The following is a 27631-nucleotide window of genomic DNA, read 5'->3' on the forward strand; positions in this document are numbered from 1 at the left end:
GTAGAAATGGTAGTCAACTATTATGCTATTCTTGCTAGGGGAGAGTTGATGGATATGTAATAAAGAACAAAACACAGCAATGAATGGCTTTGTTGAAAGAGTGGAACCACTATTGCAAAAGGAGAAATCAAGGCATAACATCAGATGACCATGTTAAAAGGACAGCCACTACCAGTAATTTAGCATGGGACTGAGAGGCATGACTAGACAATCTCAGAATACAAGCTGATAATCACCATAAAGAACAAAGAGACACAGTAATTATTATCAGCATATATTTTTCACTTACCACGTGACAGGCACTAATCTAAGCATATTACATTTAACTCTTTGATCCTCACAACAATCCTACAAAGTAGGTATTATGATTATTACTTTGCAGTTGAGAAAAAAGACAGACACAAAGGGGTGAAATGACTTGCCCAAGGACACCAAACCTAAACAGCAGGAGTGGAATTAAATACAAGCATTTTAACTTCAGAGTCAGCACTTTGCATATACACTGATGGTGCCATGCTTCCTCAGATGAACGTGGTACAGATTAAAACACAGACTGCAGGAACAAATGGCTTTGGTCCAGAAGGAGACGGCAATGTAGCAAAAGTAGACACCGTAGCACATGCTCAAACATCCGTGGTGCATGAGCAGCCACCACAGGAGTCTGAGCATTTGACTACGATGCACACTCAGAAGGTCCTGCAACATGAGCTGACATCCAGTGTATAGGAGTAGATACTAAAGACGAAGGAGGAGGCAAACACATTGAAGTAACAAATAATCATGGTGTACAAAATGATATTTATGGTACAGAAATTTCCATTATTAAAAAGCAGATGATGATATACATTTTAACACACATAAAAAATGAACAGAAGCTTGGAGTAAAATTTCAAACACAGTAAAACAGTAGTAAAATGCATTATGCACATTCATACTATTATGGAAAATGAGCCAACACCAATTTAGAGCCAAGAGACAAGGTACAATAGAAAATAATTATGTGTGCAAACATCACAGATGGATATGGTACATGACCAAAATATCTCAATTATGAATGATTGTTTCAGAAGCAGATGGCAAGATAGAAACCATGGAACATGCTCAGATAACAATAGTTGATGAAAGTCATCAGTTGTGTTTGATCAGTTGATCATGATGTACACAAGCAAACAAAATCACTACAATATGTCATAGCAGTCAAGACACAGGAGCTATGAGACAGGATGTGGTACACAAACTTGTTTACTGAGAAGAAAACCATGTTGCAATGCTCATGATATCTGGTATTTAGATAGATATTGTGCCTTACAAAAAATTCATGATATAGGAGTGAATAGCTTTGTGTATAAGTAGATATCAAGTAGGTAAAAAAAAAAAAAAAACTAAACATCAAGTATTTAGAGAAGCATGTTGCATTAATAGCCACAATTAGTATATGAGCTTTTGATTACTATACTTACCTATATAACTTCATGACATGGATTGAAAATGAAGATACAGAAGCAGGCAGAGATGCCACTATACTTCCTGAAATGGATATGGTTGGTAATTTAAAAGATACAACAAATTCCTTTAGTTTAGGAACAAATGGCAATGATGAAACATGTGAAATCACAGTACAAGCTTAAACAATCAGGTGTATGAGCAGCTACGCTATGTGGTTGAGCATTTGACTATGATGCACACTCAGATAAACCAATGGCATGAGATTACAAGCTATCATTTTGAAATATATAGACATGGTAAAGGAAACGGCAGGAGTGATCAAAGAATAGAGAGCCATGAAATAGGAGCAAATTACTATAAAATGCAAACTGACATACATAATACACAAGACACTATTTCCCTTACTAGAACAGTAAGCAGTGACGGTTCCTGCTCAGGAACCATGGGGTATGAGCAGACAAGCATGCTGCATGCTCAGACAACCATGGTGCACGAGCAAAAACCTATAATACAAAGACATGTGAATGTGACACAGGAGCAAAAAACATGTCATGGAATATGCTCAAATGGACTGAGCATATGAATAAAGGAAACATAAGGCATAAATACATTTTTTAGGCCAGCAGTATATGGTAATAATACTAGAGGGGATAACATGGCACATATAGGAAGATCATGGTACACGAACAACTACCAATGATGTTTGAGCATTTTAGTGTGATGTACACCCAGACATTCCAAGAAAATGAGTTGATGACAACAATATAGGGGCAGAGGAACTAGTATATTAGAGAAGATAGTGATGATGGAAGAAAAGGAACAGTAATACAAAAGCTAATAGGACAGTGCAGACGGCAATGATTCAAAGGGAAGTCCCATGGCATATGCTCATAATAATGGTTTCTTAAACACTATCACAAATATATGAGCAGTTTACCATAATTCAAACTTAGAGAACCCCATATTTTGAGCTGGCATCACCATACAGAATCAAAAGACACAGTATTACCATTATCACTATCATCACCACATATATCTTACTACATGATAGGCAGTGTTTGAAATGTTTATGTATAATAGCTCATATAATTCTCAAAAATCTTATGAGGATTTCTTTTTATAATCTTGCAGAAAATGAAACATGGAGATGCAAACTGGTAAGCCCAAGATCTCATATCTTGTAAGTAGATAATTCAAGATTCAAATCCAGTCCTTTTGGCTCCACTATCCATTCTCTAAAACAGTACAATGAATGACAGTATTTCATGATTCTTCTGACAGACATGATACATTACAAACAGAATAATGAATGGCTTTATTCCAGAAGCAGATGGCAATGTTGCAAAAGTAGACACCATAGCACATGCTCAAACATCCGTGGTGCATAAGCAGCCACCAAGGAGTCTGAGCATTTGACCACGATGCACACACAGAAGATCCTGCAACATGAGCTCATACCCACATTATAGGAGTAGACAGTGATGACAAAGGAGAGAGAATTCATTGCAATAGCAAACCAAGTTGCACAAGCTAATATACATGCTACAAAGTATTCTTCGTACAAGAGTAGAAAATGATAGTGTATTATCACACAAGCGTAGTAGTTAAGTGGAAATTCATAGTGCAATTTCAAACATTAGGTGGACAGAAATCCATTAAGCATGTTTACACTATCATGAAGGATGAATCCATTCATATGTGAAAGAGGGGACTGATATGATACACCAGGAAAAGACAAAAGAGTGAAAAACTACTCAGATGGTTGTTTTTAATTATCAGAATGCATGGCATTGGTCTGAGAGCAAATCACACCTACATGCCTTTAGTACATGAGGTATACATACATACCTATAGGACATAAGATGTCAAGTATGATACAAGTGTAAATGCATATGATATAGAAATAAACTATGCTATGATTCCTACTCAAATAGATATGGTATATAATAAAAAAAAAGTCACAATGCACGCAATGAATGATCTTAGTCTGGGAGAAGATGACAATGGTACAAAAGGAGACTCAGATGGACATGCCTAATTCTAAATAATCATGGTGAATAACTAGCCAGAATTCATGTTTTATACCACTGTACACTCAAACTATGTCACTATATGAACTAACAGCTGTGATACATTTAGCAGACATAGTATAGGAGCAGACAGCACATATGGAATAAACAACTGTTATGCAGCAGCTAATGACCACAATCCAAGAGCTAATATCCATGTTATAAAAGTCATCATGATGCTTCTTTTTCACAAACTCATAATGGATGAGCAACATCCATCTCATATATATATATATATATATATATATGTATATATGTATATATATGTATATATATATATACATACATATACACACATACAATATACAAACAGTTGGACAGGAGCAAGTAAACACTGACCAATTCATTCAGATGCATATCACAATCCAATACCCAATATATATCCAAAACCCAGTCTCTTGCATTGCAGGCAGATTCTTTACCACTGAGCCACCAGGGAAGCCCCTGAGTTAGTAACAATGCTGCCCAAAGTGACAATTATGACATAGAAGGTAGAAAATTACAAATCAAGCTCAATATATCCAATATCTGTCACAATATAGAAGCACGTTCTTACAGTCAAGGATAAGATGACAATGTTGCAAAATGAGACTACAGGCCATATGCTCAGATGCCTATTGTACATGAACAGCCACATCTTGTGTATGAGTATTTGATCATAATGTATATTCTGATAGTTCCAAAATATGAGGCATGAATGATGATATAGGACAAATCCCAAGAAAATATTCAAAACACAAGGGTAGTTGGACATGGTATAGGAATAAAGAGCAATGTTGAAATATGAGACAGATGTAACTGATACATGAGTTAATAACAACATGGACTGTGGCCCACCAGGTTCCTCTGTCCATGGGGTTCTCCAGGGAAGTATACCGGAGTGGGCTGCCATTTCCTTTTCCAGGGAATCTTCTTGACCCAGGGATTAAACCCAGTCTCTTGCATTGCAGGCAGATTCTTCACCACTGAGCCACCAGGGAAGCCCCTGAGTTTGCAACAATGCTGCCCAAAGTAATAATTATGACATAGAAGGTAGACAATTACAGATCTAGCTCAAACATCAGTAGTATATGAAAAGATAATCAAACTATAGTCTTTACCCAGATGGACATAATGCCTAATTAAAAAGCCATAGTACAAAAGCAAATGTTGAAACAGTTGAGTATTAGTTGACAGTGATTGGAATTTCATTCTCTTAATCACCATATTTTCTAAAATATTGTTTTCTCACTTTAGTAGGTATATCATATCTTATATCAAGAAGATCACAGCAATCTATCAATTTTGGTACTTTAAAAAATTCCATTCAATGCTTCATTATATCTAAAAATTTTAGGGTATTTTAAGTAAATGATAAATACTATTGAAGTGTGTTTTTTTTAAGCAAATATCTTCAAGTATAGATACTGTAATGGGTTTAATTATGTCTCCCCCAAAAAGAGACACTGTAGTTCTAACTTCTGGTACCTGCACGTGTGACCTTATTTGGAAATAAGAGCTTTGAAGCTATAATCAGGTTAAGATGAGGTCATAGTGGATTAGAGTGGACCCTAAATCTAATGACGCTAAGTTGAGTCCGACTCTGCGATTGCATGGGTTGCAACCTCTGTCCATGGACTTCTCCAGGCAAGAATACTGGAGTGGGTTGCCATTCCCTCTCCAGGGGATCTTCCCGACACACAGATGGAACCCGAGTCTCTTAGGTCTCCAGCGTCGGCAGGAGGTTCTTTACCACTAGCGCTCCCTGGTGTCCTTATTAGAAGGAGGAAATTTAGACACAGAAAGAAAAGGAAAAGAATGCCATTGGATGATGGAGACAGGGATTGGTCTGAAGATCTCACAAGCCAAACTGGAAGAGGCAAGGGTGGATCTTTTTATAGAGCCTTCAAAGGCACTACAGCCCAGCCAACACCTTGATTTTGGATTCCTCACTTCCAAAACCATGAGAAAATAAATTTCTTTGGGTTTTAAGTTACCGAGTTTGCCATCCTTTCTTACAGTAGCTCTAGAAAACTAATACAAGCGGCAAAAAGAAATGTCATGGTGCATGCTTAAATGACTGTATAGTATATAAACATCTCTCTGTAGTTTTACCACTTGAATAAAATACACTTATAAAACATTCAAATATTATCAGTCAGCCATGATCCATGAGTAGATAGCCAGAGTACAGTGTGCTGACACTCACTTATCAGAAGTAGAGGGTAGTCATTTACAAGTATGTATCTTGTGACTGTAGTTAACATTGTATATGAGAAGACTGCATTGACATATAACGTAGAATGTCAAGAAAATAAAGATTGTTGAACAATTAATCACATGACAGTGACCTAACACTCCTGTGTAAGTATAGAGTGTCATAGTGAATGCTAATTTAAACTATAAACAATGCAACTTGTATATAACATGAAATTCATTGGAAGGTCTGATGCTGAAGCTGAAACTCCAGTACTTTGGCTACCTGATGCAAAGAACTGACTTATCGGAAAAGACCCCAATGCTGGGAAAGATTGAGGGCAGGAGGAGAAGGGGACAACAGAGGATGAGATGTTTGGATGGCATCATTGACTCAGCGGACATGAGTTTGAGCAAGCTCTGGTAGTTGGTGATGGACAGGCAAGTCTGACGTGCTTGGCATCCATGGGGTCACAGTCGGACACAACTGAGCAACTGAACTGAACTGAACTGATAACATGAAAGTTATAGGCCCTGGCTCTACTCAAAGAATCATGATATCAAGAGATGACCATGGTAAATGCTCAAATAACCATGATGCATAGGCAAAAATAACTGACATATGCTTACAATTCATGATAATGACATCATGATCATGGTTCCGAGGTGTGTGGATAAGTTCCTACTAAATAGGAGCGGATACTAATGATTCAGGAACAGAAGGCTACAATGCTTGCTTGGATGTCTAAAGTATAGAGACTCAGAGTGGCAAGGGCATACTGCAGGGGAAGAAAACCATAGATATAACTTAAATATAGGATCATTTCCTATGATTTATGCTGAGAGGATCACAGTATCTGCTCAAGTCATAGTATAGAAACTTATACAATGATTAAGTTCAAATTGCCATGACACATAAACCTCAACGTATGCTCTGATCACCATGCTACAGAAGAAGGCGTTTATGGTGCAGGAGCAGGTAGCTATAATGAATGCTCAAATGACTATAATGTATTAGCAGCTGACAATGTTATACAACCAAACATGCCATTTGTTTGCTTTGATATCCATGTTTCAGGAACATTAAAGTCACTGCTTTTTTTTTCTAAATTTATTTATTTTAATTGGAGGCTTTACAATACTGTAGTGATTTTTGCCAAACATTGACATGAATCAGTCACGGGTGCACATGTGTTCCCCATCCAGAACCCTGCTCCCACCTCCCTCCCCATTCTATCCCCCAGGGTCATCCCAGTGCACCAGCCCTGGGCACCGTCTCATGCATCGAACCTGGACTGGCAATCTGCTTCACATATGATAATATACATGTTTCAATGCTACCCTCTCAAATCATCCCACCATCGCCTTCTCCCACAGAGTCCAAAATACTGTTCTATACATCCGTGTCTCGTTTGCTATCTTGCATACAGGGTTATCGTTACCATCTTTCTAAATTCCATATATATGCGTTAGTATACTGTATTGGTGTTTTTCTTTCTGGCTTACTTCACTCTGTATAATAGGCTCCAGTTTCATCCACCTCATTAGAACTGATTCAGATGCATTCTTTCTAATGGCTGAGTAATATTCCATTGTGTATATGTACCACAGCTTTCTTATCCATTTGTCTGCTGATGGACATCTAGGTTGGTTCTATGTCCTGGCTATTGTAAACAGTGCTGGGATGAACATTGGGGTACATATGTCTCTTTCAGTTCTGGGTTCCTCAGTGTGTATGCCCAGCAGTGGGATTGCTGGGTCATATGGCAGTTCTGTTTCCAGTTTTTTAAGGAATCTCCACACTGTTCTCCATAGTGGCTGTACTAGTTTGCATTCCCACCAACAGTGTAAGAGAGTTCCCTTTTTTCCACACCCTCTCCAGCATTTATTGTTTGTAGACTTTATATATATATATATATATATATATATATGAAGTAATTGTCCAATTTATTTCTTTTTTATCTTTAAAAAAAACTTTTATATAAATTTATTTTATTTTTATTTTTACTTTATTTTACTTTACAATACTGTATTGGTTTTGCCATACATTGACATGAATCCACCACGGGTGTACATGAGTTCCCAAACATGAACCCCCCTCCCACCTCCCTCCCCATAACATCTCTCTGGGTCATCCCCGTGCACCAGCCCCAAGCATGCTGTATCCTGCATCGGACATAGACTGGCGATTCGTTTCTTACATGATAGTATACATGTTTCAATGCCATTCTCCCAAATCATCCCACCCTCTCCCTCTCCCTCTGACACCAAAAGTCCTCTCTACACATCTGTGTCTCTTTTGCTCTCTTGCATACAGGGTCATCATTGCCATCTTTCTAAATTCCATATATATGTGTTAGTATACTGTATTGGTGTTTTTTCTTTCTGGCTTACTTCACTCTGTATAATCGGCTCCAATTTATTTATTTTAATTGGAGGTTAATTACTTTACAATATTTATTGGTTTTGCCATACATCAACATGAATCTGCCACAGGTACACACGTGTTCCCCATCCTGAACCCCCCTCCCTCCTCCATCCCCATACCATCCCTCTGAGTCGTCCCAGTGCACCAGCCCCAAGCATCCAGATCATGTATCGAACCTGGACTGGCAATTCATTTCATATATGATATTAGACATGTTTCAATGCCATTCTCCCAAATCATCCCATCCTCCCCCTCTCCCACAGAGTCCAAAAGACTGTTCTATACATCTGTGTCTCTTTTGCTGTCTCGCATACAGAGTTATCATTACCATCTTTCTAAATTCCATATATATGCATTAGTATACTGTATTGGTGTTTGTCTTTCTGGCTTACTTCACTCTGTATAATAGGCTCCAGGTCCATCCATCTCATTAGAACTGATTCACATGTATTCTTTTTAATGGCTGAGTAATACTCCATTGTGTATATCTACCACACATATTCTTATCCATTCATCTGCTGATGGACATCTAGGTTGCTTCCATGTCCTGGCTATTATAAACAGTGCTGCGATGAACATTAGGGTACACGTGTCTCTTTCAATTCTGGTTTCCTCTGTGTGTATGCCCAGCAGTGGGATTGCTGGGTCATATGGCAGTTCTATTTCCAGTTTTTTAAGGAATTGCCACACTGTTCTCCATAGTGGCTGTATTAGTTTGCATTCCCACCAACAGTGTAAGAGGGTTCCCTTTTCTCCACACCCTCTCCAGCATTTATTACTTGTAGACTTTTGGATAGCAGCCATTCTGACTGGCATGAAATGGTACCACATTGTGGTTTTGATTTGCATTTCTCTGATAATGAGTGATGTTGAGCATCTTTTCATGTGTTTGTTAGCCATCTGCATGTCTTCTTTGGAGAATTGTCTGTTTAGCTCTTTGGCCCATTTTTTGATTGGGTCATTTATTTTTCTGGAATTGAGCTGCAGGAGTTGCTTGTATATTTTTGAGATTAATTATTTGTCAGTTGCTTCATTTGCTATTATTTTCTCCCATTCTGAAGGCTGTCTTTTCACCTTGCTTATAGTTTCCTTCGCTGTGCAAAAGCTTTTAAGTTTAATTAGGTCCCATTTGTTTATTTTTGCTTTTATTTCCATTACTCTGGGAGGATCATAGAGGATCATAGAGGATCCTGCTGTGATTGATGTCGGAGAGTGTTTTGCCTATGTTTTCCTCTAGGAGTTTTATAATTTCTGGTCTTACGTTTAGATCTTTAATCCATGTTGGGTTTATTTTTGTGTATGGTGTTAGAAAATGTTCTAGTTTCATTCTTTTACCAATGGTTGACCAGTTTTCCCAGCACCACTTGTTAAAGAGATTGTCTTTTCTCCATTGTATATTCTTGCCTCCTTTGTCAAAGATAAAGTGTGTTAACAGTAATCATGGGTTAAGGAAAAAAAAAAAAAACAGAAGGCAATGACAGGCCAGAGTAAAGGTGCAGAATCAGAAAATTAAAATGAAACGATCACCATATATGAATGTAAGTCCACAATTCCACAGAGAGAGCCAAAATGCTGAAGCAAACAAGCATGGTATTGGAGAAAATAGTCCTTAGGTAGAAGTAAAGGATGATAAGAAATTTTTTAAATAAACCAGAAATTCATAAGCAGGTGGCCAAAATATATGAAGACATGTTTAGACAGTCATGGTATATGAGCACATGCCTATGGTTGCAGGAGTAGGTGGCCCTAAGTATAAAAGTATACAATTATGCTGTATGCTCAGAATACCACTGTGCACAAGCAAACAAACATGGAAGGGGATCAGATGACCACAGTAAAGAACATAAAAAAGAACTGAAGAACCATGGTGTAAGAAACTATCTCCAAGACACTTGTGAAGACAGCCATAATACACCAATATATAGGCACCATGCAAAGCGGAAACTTTTACAAGTCTCAGAAGATACAAGAAAAGTTTGAATGATGGTTTTGAGCGAACTAAAATTTGGTCATATTATATAATTCTCCCAAGATGCCAATTTCCTAGTCTAGTATTAATATAAGGTATATATAAAATGAGAGACTTCATTTATTACTGCATACAGCATATAATGAGCAACCAATAAATAGCTGCAAATGAATAGTAAATTCTATCTGTATACTTATGATGCATTCATTACCAGATTTTAACTTTATCCCTATCCTTTCAGGTAAGTAGGGTGAGAATTTTTCAACCTACATAATGAATAAGAATCTAAAACACAAAGAGGTTTTTACTTGGTCACAAACCAATAACTAATAAGTGTCAGAGAGGGACTAAATCCAAAACTTCTGATTCCTGGTTAAGTGTTATTTCCATAGCTTACTTAAAATGTGAATACTTCCTGAAGGAGTTACTATAATGGTGAGAATTCAGTCATACTATTGGGATAGAGAGAAGTACTTTTTGGCCAAGCTGTTATTTGATGTCTCTGATGTAGCACATGGCTGGCCCATGCTCTGGAAATGAATACTGAGTATTTACAAGAAATATAATTTCACAATGGATCTGCTTGGAAACCACTCAAATAGAGCAATGGAGACTATAGGACAGAGAGATTTGGATAAGGCCATGTATAAACCAGCACTTAGGGATTTAGAAATCTGATACAGCTGTCTAAAGTGCAAATACCATGTAGTTCTTAAATCCTGAGTGTTCTGGTTTCAGCCAAATCCATTAATCCTCTCTGCTTCCTGCTTCTTCAGCTCACTTGCAAGCCCCTCCCCAAAGTTCTACAATTCAGCCTTATTTCAAAGTGCAAGAAACTCAGATATAAATCCAATATGATACATAAAGCTAGAAAGCAACTACAAGTAATAAAACAAAGTCTGGCCAAGGTACTCTCATATGTTCAAATCCAGAAACAAATAGTACAGGATCCCCCTAAGGAATACTGTCTATATCCATATAAATAGTGAACCAAGGCAGAATCTGCTATTCCAGAAGCTGGTGAAAGTAAACCTCTTTTTTCTCTCCTGCAGAATGTCCTGATGCCCTAAGGCCATGTTGATCTTTACCTACCCATCGCACATTTTCTACATGTCAAGAGGAGGACTGACAGTAGGGAATTCATAGCAATTACCACAGAGCAAAGACAAAATAATGTCTGTATGACATCATCTCTTTTTTCTACACAGATAAATTCATAGAATAAATTTCATATTAGCTCTGACTTTGGGGCAATTGACTTCTTATACTGGACCTCAGTTCCCCCATTTGTAATATGAATGGGCTGAGCTAGATGATGACTAAAGTTCTGGATCTAATATTCAATTCAGAGAAATATCAACTGAGAACAAAGTAGGAGCATAAGCAGCACTGGGACCATGTTTATTTTTCTTTCCCTAGGTCTAAACATTGCTTAGGACCAGAGACTCCCAAACTGACCAATTCTTGGGTGGGTAATTGAATCGCCAGTCTATGTCTGACGCAGGATACAGCATGCTTGGGGCTGGTGCATGGGGATGACCCACAGAGATGTTATGGGGAGGGAGGTGGGAGGGGGGTTCATGTTTGGGAACACATGTAAGAATTAAAGATTTTAAAATTAAAAAAAAAATTAAAAAAAATAGCAAAGGAATATAAGAACATGGACAGTTAAATATGGCAAAAGTATTGAGATTATTAATTCTATGAAAATAATTGACTATGTAGCATGGGACAGATAATGTACCAAGAATGGGAATACAGATATTTTTGAAAGACAAAAAGTTCTCAAAGGGATAGATAAAAAATAGCTAACATTTACTTTAAGGAAGAACTAAATAACTGAAACAGCATTATAACTACTATGCTGTTGTCAAATTGAAGAATGAGAAATTAATTATTATTTAGAAAGAACAAGCTATAAAATTGGAGAAGAAGGTTGCATTTTAGTAAAAATTTGAAAAAGATTTCAAGAAGAAATGGGATAACGTTTATAAGACTTAATACTTAGACCTGTTAAAAGAAATAACTTGTCTTAAGCAGGAATATTTTTTGAAAAAATCCCAATTCAGCAAAAGATATCATTCACATGATGTCCACAGAAATGATAATGAAACATTAAATGAATTCTCAAAAAAGTGAGGAAGGAGATAAATTGATTGTTCACATTATTACTATTTAGTATGTTATTATAAAATCATAGCAATGAATTAAGCTAAGGAAAAGATGAATAAATAATAGAGAAGAAGAGAAAAATCTATCAGTTTGCAATGGAATAAATAAAAAGTTTACTATAAGATGGACCAATGGTAGATCCAAATACACTTAGTCAACATCTTTTATAAATAACCAGTTAGAAAATGTAATTGGATAAAAGGACCATTCATACTGGCAGCAAAGTATAAAAATTGAGAAATACATCTAACAAAATATATTTTTAAATCTATTTCAGGAAAACTATAAAAATGTATTAAGAATTTCTTCACGGTGACGAACAGCTTTATACAACAGATCAACTCACCCACCAAGAAAATCTAGAAAACTGGGGTAAAATATGCATGTATTATTCCATCTGAGCGCTAATAAGGCAAACAGAATTTGAGGGGCAAAGATCTTGAAATGAAGGAAAACTCACTGAGGTGAACCTGATATAGTATACTTCTTAGCCCCTGAAGCAATTAGCTAACTGATAGTTAAGAGAGAAACTAAAAAATTAAGAGACATTTAAAAATTAGGCAGAAAGTAGCTACTAAGAGATAGATAAAGAAGCTGAACGAAACTTTTCCACAGTCTCATGGAGATGGTGAGACAAAAATCAAAGTTAAGGGATTTAAGTAACTCAGATTTAAAAAACAAGATTTAGGAAAAGGGAGAAGAACAGACAAATTGGATCTGATATTTGGAGCCAAATTTTTCTATGGAGGTAATTCAGACTGTAAAGAATCCGCCTGCAATGCGGGGGACCTGAGTTTCATCCCTGGGTTGGAAAGATTCCCTGGAGGAGGTAATTACTGATTTCTAAATGGCTGAACTGGAGAATACAAGCAGAAAATGGATGTATTCTCCAGTTCAGCCATTTACAAATCATTGCAATCCCAAAGAAAGGCAATGTCAAAGAATGCTCAAACTACCACACAACTGCACTCATCTCACATGCTAGTAAAGTAATGCTCAAAATTCTCCAAGCCAGACTTCAGCAATACGTGAACCATGAACTTCCAGATGTACAAGCTGGTTTTAAAAAAGGCAGAGGAACCAGAGATCAAATTGCCAACATCTGCTGGATTATCAAAAAAGCAAGAGAGTTCCAAAAAAACATCTATTTCTGCTTTATTGACTATACCAACGCCTTTGAAAGTGTGGATCTCAATAAACTGTGGAAAATTCTGAAAGAGATGGGAATACCAGACCACCTGACGTGCCTCTTGAGAAACCTATATGCAGGTTAGGAAGCAACAGTTAGAACTGGACATGGAACAAGGTGGTTCCAAATAGGAAAAGGAATACGTCAACGCTGTATATTGTCACCCTGCTTATTTAACTTCTATGCAGAGTACATCATGAGAAACACTGGGCTGGAAGAAGCACAAGCTGGAATCAAGATTGCTGGGAGAAATATCAATAACCTCAGATATGCAGATGACACCACCCTTATGGCAGAAAGTGAAAAGGAACTAAAAAGCCTCTTGATGAAAGTGAAAGAGGAGAGTGAAAAAGTTGGCTTAAAGCTCAACATTCAGAAAACTAAGATCATGGCATCCAGTCCCATCACTTCATGGGAAATAGATGGGGAAACAGTGGCAGACTTTATTTTTGGGGGGCTCCAAAATCACCGCAGATGGTGACTGCAGCCTTTAAATTAAAAGACGCTGACTCCTTGGAAGAAAAGTTATGACCAACCTAGATGGCATATTCAAAAGCAGAGACATTACTTTGCCGACTAAGGTCCGTCTAGTCAAAGCTATGGTTTTTTCCTGTGGTCATGTATGGATGTGAGAGTTGGACTGTGAAGAAAGCTGAGCGCTGAAGAACTGATGCTTTTGAACTGTGGGATTGGAGAAGACTCTTGAGAGTCCCTTGGACTACATGGAGATCCAACCGGTCCATTCTGAAGGAGATCAGCCTTGGCATTTCTTTGGAAGGAATGATGTTCAAGCTGAAACTCCAGTACTTTGGCCACCTCATGCAAAGAGTCAACTCATTGGAAAAGATTCTGATACTGGGAGGGATTGGGGGCAGGAGGAGAAGGGGACGACAGAGGATGAGACGGCTGGATGGCATCACCGACTCAATGGACGTGAGTCTGAGTACTCAGGGAGTTGGTGATGGACAGGGAGGCCTGGCGTGCTGCGATTCATGGGGTCGCAAAGAGTTGAACACGACTGAGCGACTGAACTGAACTGAACTGACTGAAAATGATGACAAGCAAAGCAGAGTTTTAAGTAGTTTCTTGGAGTTTGAGGTCTAAGAAGGTGAAGAGTTCCTGATAAAACCCCAAAATTTCAGCTAGAATTCTGAAGAACTTCACAAAGAATAAGGGTGAGTCACAAACAAAGAGCCTTAGCAAAATGAACAAGCAAACAAACAACCAGCCATAACAAACAAAAACCTCATTCTTGAAGTACCTCAATCTCTGATCAGATTAAAGTGATCTGCTTCCACTTTAATCCTCTACCAGAAAGTAAATACTACAGTAAATACTCTCTAAAAAATATAACAGAGAATTTCTGTGACCAGACAAAAATAGATTAGTTTCTCCCAAGTCATCACAATTAAAACACTAAACATTAATACAACAGAAAATCACTAGTGGGCACTGAAAGTTTTAAAGAAAAAGGCAGACTGCCTAGGGACTTTGGGACTTATGGACCAACATGGCAGTGAGTTCCTGCATTTTCTTTTTACCTCCCAATTATTCCAAACTAGGCACCAGGAAAGCCTGCAACCAACAACAACCAACAGAAGTAGACAAAAAATGCCCCACCCCACAAGCCTGCTCTCTCTAGACAAGGAACTAGAAAAGGGACAGCTTAACAATACAGAAAACTTACTGACAATACCTACCCCACCCTACCCCAAGCTCTAAAAACACTCCACCACCAGCAGTACTGGCTGGCCAGGGGAAACCAAATAAAAAGTTGGAACTCCCATCCAGTCTGATATGATGATCCGCTTTGCTAGGGTCAGGGCATCAGCAGTAGCTGAGTGAGGAGTGTGGACTCCAAATCCAGGGAAATCAGGAGAGCCAGAACATTAATTTTTCAGTTCTCAGTTACTCAATTTTCAGTTACTCTTTAAGTAAATTTCTGTGAAATTACTAGCTGACACTTTTCACTTTCATGCATTGCAGAAAGAAATGGCAACCCACTCCAGTGTTCTTGCCTGGAGAATTCCAGGGATGGGGGAGCCTGGTGAGCTGCCGTTTCTGGGGTCGCACAGAGTCAGACACGACTGAAGCAACTTAGCAGCAGCAGCAGCTAAGGAAACAGAAGCTTCAGTGACCATAAGGAAAAAGAATACAGTCTTTTGAAAACTGTTTACAGAGCCATGAAACAAAACACCATAACCCTGCAAAAAGCAAGAAAAACAAATCCTGGGGAGGGGGAAGAATGTGATCTTCAGAGTGAACAAATTATAATATTCAAAATGTTCACCTTACCAAAAAAAAAAACCTACGAGGAATATAAAGATACAAGAAAGTATGACTCAGTCACAGGAAAACAGGAAATTAATAGAAACTGTCCTTGACAAGGCCTATACATTGGACTTACAAGACAGAGACTTCAAATCAACTGCTCAAAAAGCCAAAGAAAATCAGGAAAACAATGTGTCACCAAATAGAGAAATATCAATATGGAAATTGAAAATATGAATTTGTAAGTTGAAAAATATAACAACTGTATTGAAAAATTCACTAGAGAGGTTCAACACAAAATTTGAGCAGCAAAAAAAGTGAATCATCAAACTTGAAGATAGTTCAAATAAATTTTTCTAGTCTGAAGAGAAAAAAGAAAATTGAAGAAAACTGAACACAGTCATGCTGGAATAACTGGATGTCCACATAGAAAAGAAGGAAGCTGCATCCTTTCCACTCATCATATACAAAAATTAATCCAAAGTGGATTAAAGACCTAAATAAAAGAACTAAAACCATAAACTATTTTAGGAAACAGCAAACTAAAATGGACTGGAATGGGTGAATTTAACTCAGATGACCATTATATCTACTACTGTGGGCAAGAATCCCTTAGAAGAAATGGAGTAGCCATCATAGTCAACAAGAATCCAAAATGCAGTACTTGGATGCAATCTCAAAAATTACAGAATGATCTCTATTTGTTTCCAAAGCAAACCATTCAATATCATGGAATGGTGATACCTATTGCTATCATAGGTATCCAAGTCTATGTACCAACCAGTAATGCTGAAGAAGCTGAACAGTTCTTAGAAGACCTACAAGACCTTCTAAACTAACACCCCAAAAAGATGTCCTTTTCATTAGAGGGGACTGGAATGCAAAAGTAGGAAGTCAAGAAACACCTGGAGGAACAGGCCAATTTGGCCTTGGAGTAAGAGTGAAACAGGGCAAAGGCTAATAGAGTTTTGCCAAGAGACCACACTGTTCATAGAAAACACCCTCTTCCAAAAACACAAGAGAAAATTATGTACATGGATATCACTAAATGGTCAATACTGAAATCAGATTGATTATATTCTTTGCAGCCAAAGATGGAGAAGCTCTATACAGTCAGCAAAAACAAGACCGGGAGCTGACTATGGCTCAGATCATGAACTCCTTATTGCCAAATTCAGACTTAAATTGAAGAAAGTAGGGAAAACCACTAGACCATTCAGGTATGACCTAAATCAAATCCCTTATGATTATACAGTGGAAGTGACACATAGATTTAACGGATTAGATCTGATAAACAGAGTGCCTGATGAACTATGGACAGAGGTTCATAACATTATACAGGAGACAGGGATCAAGATCATCCCCAAGAAAAAAATGCAAAAATGCAAAATGGCTGTCTGAGGATGCCTTACAAATTGCTGTGAAAAGAAGAGAAGTGAAGGTAAAGGAGAAAAGGAAAGATAAACCCATCTGAATGCAGAGTTCCAAAGAATAACAAGGAGAGATAATAAAGCCTTCCTCAGTGATCAATTCAGTTCAGTTCAATCGCTCAGTCGTGTCTGACTCTTTGCGACCCCATGAATTGCAGCACGCCAGGCCTCCCTATCCATCACCAACTCCCAGAGTTCACCCAAACTCATGTCCATTGAGTTGGTGATGCCATCGAGCCATCTCATCCTCGGTCGTCCCCTTCTCCTCCTGCCCCCAATCCCTCCCAGCATCAGAGTCTTTTCCAATGAGTCAACTCTTTGCATGACGTGGCCAAAGTACTAAAGTTTCAGCTTGAGCATCATTCCTTCCAAAGAAATCCCAGGGTTGATCTCCTTCAGAATGGATTGATTGGATCTCCTTGCAGTCCAAGGGACTCTCAAGAGTCTTCTCCAATCCCACAGTTCAAACGCATCAATTCTTCGGCGCTCAGCCTTCTTCACAGTCCAACTCTCACATCCATGCATGACCACAGGAAAAACCATAGCCTTGACTAGACGGACCTTAGTCGGCAAAGTAATGTCTCTGCTTTTGAATATGCCATCTAGGTTGGTCATAACTTTTCTTCCAAGGAGTCAGCGTCTTTTAATTTAAAGGCTGCAGTCACCATCTGCAGTGATTTTGGAGCCCAAAATCATAAAGTCTGACACTGTTTCCACTGTTTCCCCATCTATTTCCCATGAAGTGATGGGACCGAATGCCATGATCTTCGTTTTCTGAATGTTGAGCTTTAAGCCAACTTTTCACTCTCCTCTTTCACTTTCATCAAGAGGCTTTTTAGTTCCTCTTCACTTTCTGCCATAAGAGTGGTGTCATCTGCATATCTGAGGTTATTGATATTTCTCCTGGCAATCTTGATTCCAGCTTGTGCTTCTTCCAGCCCAGTGTTTCTCATGATGTACTCTGCATAGAAGTTAAATAAGCAGGGTAACAATATACAGTCTTGACGTACTCCTTTTCCTATCTGAAACCAGTCTGTTGTTCCATGTCCAGTTCTAACTGCACAATTGCACTTATCTCACATGCTACTAATGATCAAAATTCTGCAAGCCAGATTTCAACTGTACATGAACTGTGAACTTCCAGATGTTCAAGCTGGTTTTCGAAAGGCAGAGGAATTGCCAATATCTGTTGGATTATCAGGACTTCCCTGGTGGCTCAGACGGTAAAGCGTCTGTCTACAATGTGGGTGACCCAGGTTTGATCCCTGGGTTGGGAAGATCCCCTGGAGAAGGAAATGGCAATCCACTCCAATACTATTTACTATTGCCTGGAAAATCCCATGGACAGAGGAGCCTGGTAGGCTACAGTCCATGGGGTCACAAAGAGTCGGACGTGACTGAGTGACTTCACTTTCACTATCAAAAAAGCAAGAGAGTTCCAGAAAAACATCTATTTCTACTTCATTGACTATGCCAAAGCCCTTGACTATGTGGATCACCACAAAGTATGGAAAATTCTGAAAGAGATGGGAATACCAGACCACCTGATCTGCTTCTTGAGAAATCTGTATGCAGGTCAGGAAGCAACAGTTAGAAGTGGACATGGAACAACAGACTGGTTCCAAATAGGAAAAGGAGTACGTCAAGGCTGTATAATGTCACCCTGCTTATTTAACTTATATGCAGAGTACATCATGAGAAACACCGGGCTGGAATCAAGATTGGCAGGCAAAATATCAATAACCTCAGATATGCAGATGACACCACTCTTATGGTAGAAAGCAAAGAACAACTAAAAAGCCTCTTGATGAAAGTGAAAGAGGAGAATGAAAAAGTTGGCTTAAAGCACAACATTTAGAAAACAAACATCATGGCATCACTGCATTGCAAATAGATGGGGAAACAGTGGAAACAGTGGCAGACTTTATTTTGGGGGGGGCTCCAAAATCACTGCAGATGGTGACTGGAGCCATGAAATTCAATGACGCTTATTCCTTGGAAAAAAAGTTATGACCAACCTAGACAGCATATTAAAAAGCAGAGACGTTCCTTTGCCAACAAAGGTTCGTCTAGTCAAGGCTATGGTTTTTCCAGTAGTCAGGTATGGATGTGAGAGTTGGACCATAGCTGAGCGCAAAAGAATTGATGCTTTTGAACTATGGTATTGGAGAAGACTTTTGAGAGTCCCTTGGACTGCAAGGAGATCCAACCAGTCCATCCTAAAGGAAATCAGTGCTGAATATTCATTGGAAGTACTGATGTTGAAGCTGTAACTCCAATACTTTGGCCGCCCGATGTGAACAACTGACTCATTTGAAAAACCCTGATGCTGGGAAAGATTGAAGGCAAGAAGAGGATGACAAAGGATGAGATGTTGGATGGCATGACCTGCTCAATGGACATGAGTTTGAGTATACTCCAGGAGTTGGTGATGGACAGGGAGGCCTGACATGCTTCAGTCCATGTAGTCACAAAGAGCCAGACATGACTGAGCGACTGAACTGACTGAAAACTATAAAAACCTTAGAAGAAAACATAGCGGTGACTCTTCACAAACATAGATTAGGTGATGGTTTCTCTGAAACACAAAAAGCATAGGAAACAAAAGGAAAATAGATAAAATGGACTCCATCAAAATTAAAACCATTTATTCATCAAATGACACAGTCAAGAGAATGAAAAGACAGTCTGCACATGAGGGAAAATATCTGCTAATAATACATCTGATAATGATCTAGTATCCTCAAAATATAAAAAGCTGCCTTACAACTCAATACAAAGAAAAGCTATCCAATGAAAAGATGGTCAAAGGGTGTATTTTATGGAATGCAAACTATATTTCATTGAACAACTTTATGCTGTAAAATAATCACATAAATTTTCCCACTTTCTACCATTTTTTTAAATGAGCAAAGGAATCGAATAGCCATTTCTCCAAAGAAGATATACAAATGACCAAACAACACACAAAAATAGTCATTAGGGAAATGCAAACCAAAACCATAAGATAACATCTCTCACCCACCCACTAAGATGTCTATAAATTTAAAAAAAAATAGAAAATAACAATTGCTTGTAGGGATGTGAGGAAATTGGGACTCTCATATACTGTTGGTGGGAATGCAAAAAGATTCAGCTGCTGTAGAAAACAATAAGCAAAAAATTCGTATAGACTCAGCAATTATAGTCCTGGGAAACGGGAAGAATTCAAAACCAGGGTTTAAATAAAAAATTGTACATGAATTGTCACAGTAGCAGTATTCACAATAGACAAAAGAGGAAAACAAACCAAATATCTATAAACAGATGAATGGGTAAATAAAATGAAGCTTTGTCATACAAGGAAATTGCCATATATATAAATAAAATAGTGATACATGCTAGAGTATGGGTGAATCTTAACAACGTCATACTAAATGAAAGGAAACTGACACAAATGCCACATTCTGTATGATTTCATTGATATAAAATTTCAGGAATAGGTAAATTCATAGGCATAGAAAGTAGATTAGCAGATGTTATGAGCCTGGGAAAAGGGAGATTAGAAGCACTAGGTATGGGCTTTCTTACTGAGATGACATAATATATTGGACCTAGATAGTGTGACGGTTGCACAACAATGTGAATGTTCTAAATGCCACTGAAGTGTACACTTTAAGATGGCAATAAATAGATAAATGAGTCTAAGAGACCTGTGGAACATTTGCATAATAGATGTCCCAGAGAAAAAGGAGAGACAGCAAGGAGCAGAAAGAACATTTAAAGAAATAATGGCCCAAATCTTCCTAAATACAAAGAAAGACATTAGTCTATACACCCAGGAACCTCAACAAAAGCCAAGTTGGTCACCCAAGAACACATTGTAATCAAATTGCTGAAAGACAAAAAGAGGAACTTGAAGGCATCAAAAGAGAAGTGATTCATCTCATGTAAAGGATCCTCAATCAGATTATCAGTTGATTTTTCATCAAAAAAACCTTGAAAAAAGAAATCCTAGCAAGATGGCTTCCCTAGAGAATTTACCAAATATTTGAAGAAGATATGGCACAAATTTGACAAATCCACTTCTAGAATTAGAAGAGGAGGAAAAGTAACAAACTCATTTCATGAGAGCAGAATTATCCTAATTACAAAATCAAACAAAGGACAAAGGTAATGCAAATTAACTAACAAATGAGGAAGGGAGGGAGGGAGGAAGGAAGAAAACTATAGGTTGATACCATTCATGAATACAGAATAAGATTTATTCCAGTTATACAAAGTTGGTTCATTTGAATATAGTCAATTTAATCCACCATAATGGCATGCTAAAGAAGCAAAAGCATATGACCATACTAATTGACAAAGAAACGAAATAGCTGCAATGCTAGAAACTTTATACACTATCAAAAAGTACAGAAAACAAAATTAAAAAACAATTCTAGTTGAAACATAAAATAGTTTAAGCACTATGGAAAACTGTTCGGTAGTTTCAGAAAACTGTTGGGGAGTTTCTTTAAAAAGTAAACATGTACATACCATAAAAATATCAATCACATCTCCTAAATTTTTATGTATACACAAAAATCTGCATTTTGTAGTTCACAGCATCTTTTTACATAATAGCCCCAAACTAGAGACAACACAAAAGTCTTCCAATTGGTGAACTGCTAAACAAATTCTGGTACATCCATACTATAGAATACTGCTTAGCAATAGAAAGGCACACTACTGATCATGTAATGACTTGGGTGGATCTCACATGTATCATATGTAGTAAAAATGCCAGTCTTTCACCAAAGAAAATATATAGATGATAAATAAGTATATGAAAAGATTCTCAATATCATATTATCATTAGAAAGTTGAAGATTAAGATAATAAAATACCACTACCATCTGTTAGCATGGCTAAAATTCAATCTGTTGACAACACCAAATACTGAAAATGATGTGGAGCAAAGGGAACTCACACTCATTCTGATGGGAATGCAAAACAGTACAGCCGCTTGGAAGATGGTCTGATAGACACATACAAAGCTAAACATAGTCTTATCATATGATCCAACACTTGTGTTCCACAGTGTTCATCCATATGAGTTGAAAATGTATGTAGACACAAAAACACACATGAATATTGACAGCAACTTTACTCATAATTGCTAAAAATTGAAAGCAACCAAGATTTCTATCAAGTGAGTGGATAAACAAATAATGGTACATCCATACAATGTAACATTATTCAGTGAAAAGAAATGAGTTATCAAGCCATGGAGGAATTGCAAATGCATAGTGGAGAAGGCAATGGCACCCCACTCCGGTACTCTTGCCTGGAAAATCCCATGGATGGAGGAGCCTGGTAGGCTGCAGTCCATGGGATCACTAAGAGTCGGACACGACTGAGCAACTTCACTTTCAATTTTCACTTTCATGTATTGGAGAGGGAAATGGCAACCCACTCCAGTATTCTTGCCTGGAGAATCCCAGGGATGGGGGAGCCTGGTGGGCTGCCGTCTATGGGGTCGCACAGAGTTGGACACGACTGAAGCGACTTAGCAGCAGCAGCAGTGCAAAGTAAACTAAGCCAGTCTGAAAAAGCTACATACTGTATGATTCCAATTACATGATATCCTTGAAAAGGCAAAAATACAAAGACTAAAAAGATCAGTGGTTGCCAGTGATTTAGGGAGGAGAAAGGGAGAGATGAATAAGTGAAATGCAGAGAGTTTTTAGTGAAGTGAAACTACTCTGCATGATACTTTAATGGTGAGCACATGACATTATACATTTGTCAAAACTCATAGAACTCCCAAATGCAAACTATGGGCCTTAGTTAATAATAATGTATCACGAGTTCCCTGGTAGCTAAGTGATAAAGAATCTGCCTGCCAATGCAGGAAACAGGGGTTGTTCGACCCCTGATCTGGGAAGATCTCACATGCTGCAGAGCAACTAAGCCCGTGTGCCAGATAGTAAGCCTGTGCTCTAGAGCCCAGGAACCGCAACTACTGAGCCCACATGCTGCAACTACTGAAGCCCACTGCCCTAGAGTCTGTGCTCCACAACAAGAAGAGCTACCACAATGAGAAGTCTATGTACCACGAGAGAGTAACCCCCACTTGCAATAATTAGAGAAAAGCCCACACAGCAACAAAGACCCACGCACAGTCCAAAATATAAATAATAAAAATTTTAAAAATAATGTATCAATATTCATTTATCAATTGCAAGAAATGTACCACACTAATCTGTCAATGATAGGGGAAATCAGTAGGGAATGGGGACCGGGTACAAAGGAACTCCTTGTACTTTCTGCTCAATTTTCCTGTAAACGTAAAACTTCACTAAAAAATAAAGTCCGTTAATTTTCAAGAAGCCAATCCCCAAAAGGTTACATGGTATACAAACACATTTTTATATTTTCAAACTGACAAAACTATGAAGATAGAGAGATGAGTGGTTTCTAGGAAATGAGAAAGGGGTCAGAAATAGTGGGTACTATAAGAAAGAGGCAACATGAAGGAGTTTGTGGTGATTGAACAATTCTGTATCTTGATTGCGGTGGTGGTGGTTAAACAAATTTACATATGGGATTAAATTGCACAAAACTACACAAATACATACATGCATGCACACACACAAAAATATGCTTATACGATTGTAGTACAATATGTTCACAAAGTCTGTGGTCTAGTTAATATTGTACTGTAATCATACCAGAACTCCTACTTGTAGAAGCTATATAAAGGGTTCACAGGGCTCTATATACTATTTTTGCATCTTCCCATGAGTTGATTGTTATTTTTAAAGTTTTTTAAAAAATAGCATCAATCAAAGCCTTTTCCATTTTCACTTAATATGCCCAGCATGCAAACAAATAATTATCACGAATGAGATGAACTAAAATTCACAAAGAAAACACAAACTAAAAAAGAGCCCCAGATGCAATCCACATACTGGACATGCCAGCACAGACTATAAAATAATATGATTAACCTAAGAAAATAGATACAGTGGAAAATATCACACAATAGAACAGATATTTTAAAACTTAAAAAGTAATAATTGGATTTTAGAAAGTAATAACTATAACTGATATTTTAGGCCATCAGGAATCAATAAAGATATATGTAAGAGTCTAAAGAAATGATTACTACTACTACTACTACTACTACTACTACTACTACTACTAAGTCGCTTCAGTCGTGTCCAACTCTGTGCGACCCCATAAACGGCAGCCCACCAGGCTCCCCTGTCCCTGGGATTCTCCAGGCAAGAACACTGGAGTGGGTTGCCATTTCCTTCTCCAGTTTTCCTTTAAAATTGGAGGATGTTACAGTTCAGTACACACAGGCAAAGTCGTATCCGACTCTTTGTGACCCCATGGACTGTAGCCCACCAGGCTCCTCTGTCCATGGAATTCTCCAGGCAAGAATACTGGAGTAGGTTGCCATTCCCTTCTCCAGGGAATATTCCAGATCTGGGGATCAAACCCAGGATCTCCTGCATTGCAAGCAGATTCTTTACTACCTGAGCCACCAAGAAAGCCCTTTCTCACACAGGCAAAGGAGCCACAGAGGACTCCTAAAACCTGTAAATTCATCCTCCTGTTTCTTTAATGCAAGATATAAAGAAGTTCCCTATCTAACATCTCTTTCCTGTTGAAAGAAATCTGATAGATTTTTCCGTCAAAACCTATTATTCTTTCTTAAGTTCAAGTTGGTTGGCTCCCCATTAAGTATAAAAGTGATTTGTTTAGACAAAAATGAAGTTAAGGTGGCTATGAGCTCAGATGTCAGATATACATTTGTTTACCTAGCTCTGTTAAAGCATATTTTAAACCATTCTGCATAGTATGTCAGGTTATAGGCTGCTCTGGTATCATTTCTTGAATAAATTTCTAAATTCTTGTTATGATTAAGGCACTATTACAGTCACTGCTGGATTATACAAGGATAACAACAATCATACAGAACAAACGAGCAGAACTGAAGAGTTTTAAAACCCCACATAAGAGTTATATCCCTTCCTTTGCCAATTAGGTCCTATGTAACCATCTGTGAGCTTATCTGAAAAACTGTAATCTAAACATATGGACAATACAAGAAAGGAGGGTTAATCCTGTTATGGTATAGGTTCAACCTAAACTCAAGGACAACACTGGTAAAAATTACAGCTGTGATAATTTCTATCTTCATGTCAACTGTCACAAGCCAAAGCACTGGTGGTTTATTATAGTACTGCTCTGCAAAGAAACGATTAACAAACTTAAATTATTTAACCTAAGATACAAAGATATATTGAGAGAGTCAATTCCTAGGCAGGCTGATAAGAAGTATGGTGGTCCCCAAGGAGACAGGGGTCTGGGGTTCTCAAGGAGGAGACAGGGGTCTGGAATTCTCAAGGAGGAGGAAAGGACAAACTTTTTACCCCTCTACATTCGTTAGGATTACGTAACAATAATGTATCCTGCTTAAGGACAGTTTCTGGAAAAAAAAAAAAAAAACCTTCCAGCTAATCCTATTATCTTAAAATGTAAATTATGGGAGTGGGTCTAGTAAAGGCTTTACAACCTTCAGACATTCTTTTGATTCACCGTAATAAGTAATTAAAAAGTATGTAACTCCATTGCTAACACTAGTGAGGGGGTACTCTTTCTGCCCCCTTCTGATGTCTATGTCAGAAGCTTTCTCTATCCCTTTTATACTTTTATAAAACTCCATTACACAAAAGCTCTGAGCAATCAAGCCTCATCTCTCATCCCAGATTGAATTCTTCTTCTCTGGAGGCCAAAAAACCCAGCATCTTCTGTGGTTCAGCAACAACCTTTCAATATTGTACAACAAAGGGAATACAGCCAATATTTATAGTAACTATAAATAGAGCATAGTGAAAGTGAAGTCGCTCAGTCAGGTCCGATTCTCTGCGACCCCATGGACTGTAGCCTACAAGACTCCTCCATCCATGGGATTTTCCAGGCAAGAGTGCTAGAGTGGGTTGCCATTTCCTTCTCCAGGGGATTTTCCTGACCCAGGGATCGAATCCGGATCTCCCCCATTTTAGGCAGACGTTTTACCATCTGAGCCACCAGGGAAGTTCCATAAATGGAGTATAACCTTTAAAATTATCAATCCCTGTATTGAACAACTCTAACTTACATAGCATTATATGAGAAATCTTTGCAGGTCAAGAAGCAACAGTTAGAACCGGACATGAAACAACAGACTGGTTCCAAATCGGGAAAGGAGTATATCAAGGCTATATATTGTCACCCTGTTTATTTAACTTATATGCAGAATACCTCATGCGAAATGCTGGGCTGAATGAAGCACAAGCTGGAATCAAGATTGCCAGGAGAAATATCAATAACCTCAAATATGCAGATGACACTACCCTTATGGCAGAAAGCAAAGAAGAACTAAAGAGCCTCTTGACGAAAGTGAAAGAGGAGAGTGAAAAAGTTGGCTTAAAGCTCAACATTCAGAAAACTAAGATCATGGCATTCAGTCCCATCACTTCATGGCAAAGAGATGGGGAAACAATAGAAACAGTGAGAGACTTTATTTTCTTGGGCTCCAAAATCACTGCAGATGGTGACTGCAGCCATGAAATTAAAAGATGCTTGCTCCTTGGAAGAAAAGCTATGACCAACCTAGACAGCATATTAAAAAGCAGAGACTACTTTGCCAACAAAAGTCTGTCTAGTCAAAGCTATGGCTTTTCCAGTCATCATGTATGGATATGAGTTGGACCATAAAGAAATATGAGTGCTGAATAATTGATGCTTTTGAACTGTGGTGTTGGAGAAGACTCTTGAGAGTCCCTTGGACTGCAAGGAGATCCAACCAGTCCATCTTAAAGGAAATCAGTCCTGAATATTCACTAGAAGGACTGATACCGAAACTCCAATACTTGGGCCACCTCATGCAAAGAACTGACTCATTGGAAAAGTCCCTGATGCTGGGAAAGATTGAAGGAAGGAGGAGAAGGGGATGACAGAGGATGAGATGGTTGGATGGCATCAGCAACTCGATGGACATGAGTTTCAGCAAGCTCCAGGAGTTGGTGATGGACAGGGAGGCCTGGCGTGCTGCAGTCCATGGGGTTGCAAAGAGTTGGAGACAACTGAGCGGCTGAACTGAACTATCAACTATACTTCAATTAAAAGATAATAGTAAGCCCCCCGACCTTTTCCCTGGCCAGCCACAGTGTCTTGCTTTCTACTACATATCCCCGGAAGTACCAACAGTTTCTGGTGATACCCAAGAAAGATATACCCCAGATTTCTGCAGCAGATGATGATGATAAAAGTTTTCTTGGGCATTTGATGATTGTTGGCAAGAAATGTGCTGCTGATCTGGGCCTGAAGAAGGGGTCTCAAATGGTGGTGAATGAAGGTTCAGATGGGGGACAGTCTGTCTATCATGTTCACCTCCATGTTCTTGGAGGTCAGCAGATGAATTGGCCTCCTGGTTAACCATGCTGTAGGGATAATTTTGCCTTC

General features: G+C 38.3%; 1 protein-coding gene across 1 annotated transcript; it reads left to right on the top strand.

Annotated features, from left to right (window-relative positions):
* The first annotated feature begins 513 nt into the window (after positions 1–513).
* Positions 514–27604, top strand: LOC138071691 (adenosine 5'-monophosphoramidase HINT1-like). The gene is made up of 3 exons (XM_068963152.1): positions 514–720; positions 2578–2603; positions 27331–27604. The coding sequence occupies exons 1-3, from the start codon at positions 514–516 to the stop codon at positions 27602–27604; spliced, it is 507 nt and encodes a 168-aa protein (XP_068819253.1).
* The last annotated feature ends 27 nt before the right edge of the window (positions 27605–27631 follow it).

This window comes from Capricornis sumatraensis, chromosome X (genome assembly GCF_032405125.1).
Source record: "Capricornis sumatraensis isolate serow.1 chromosome X, serow.2, whole genome shotgun sequence".
Taxonomy (NCBI): Eukaryota; Metazoa; Chordata; class Mammalia; order Artiodactyla; family Bovidae; genus Capricornis; species Capricornis sumatraensis.

Bases quoted from the DNA above. Each gene is read 5' to 3' on its own strand.
- LOC138071691 (XM_068963152.1), top strand. From the start codon at position 514: ATGCTTCCTCAGATGAACGTGGTACAGATTAAAACACAGACTGCAGGA. The intron at 721-2,577 runs GTATAGGAGTAG...ATAATCTTGCAG, and splicing joins AACATGAGCTGACATCCAGT to AAAATGAAACATGGAGATGC. The intron at 2,604-27,330 runs GTAAGCCCAAGA...TTCCCTGGCCAG, and splicing joins AAACATGGAGATGCAAACTG to CCACAGTGTCTTGCTTTCTA.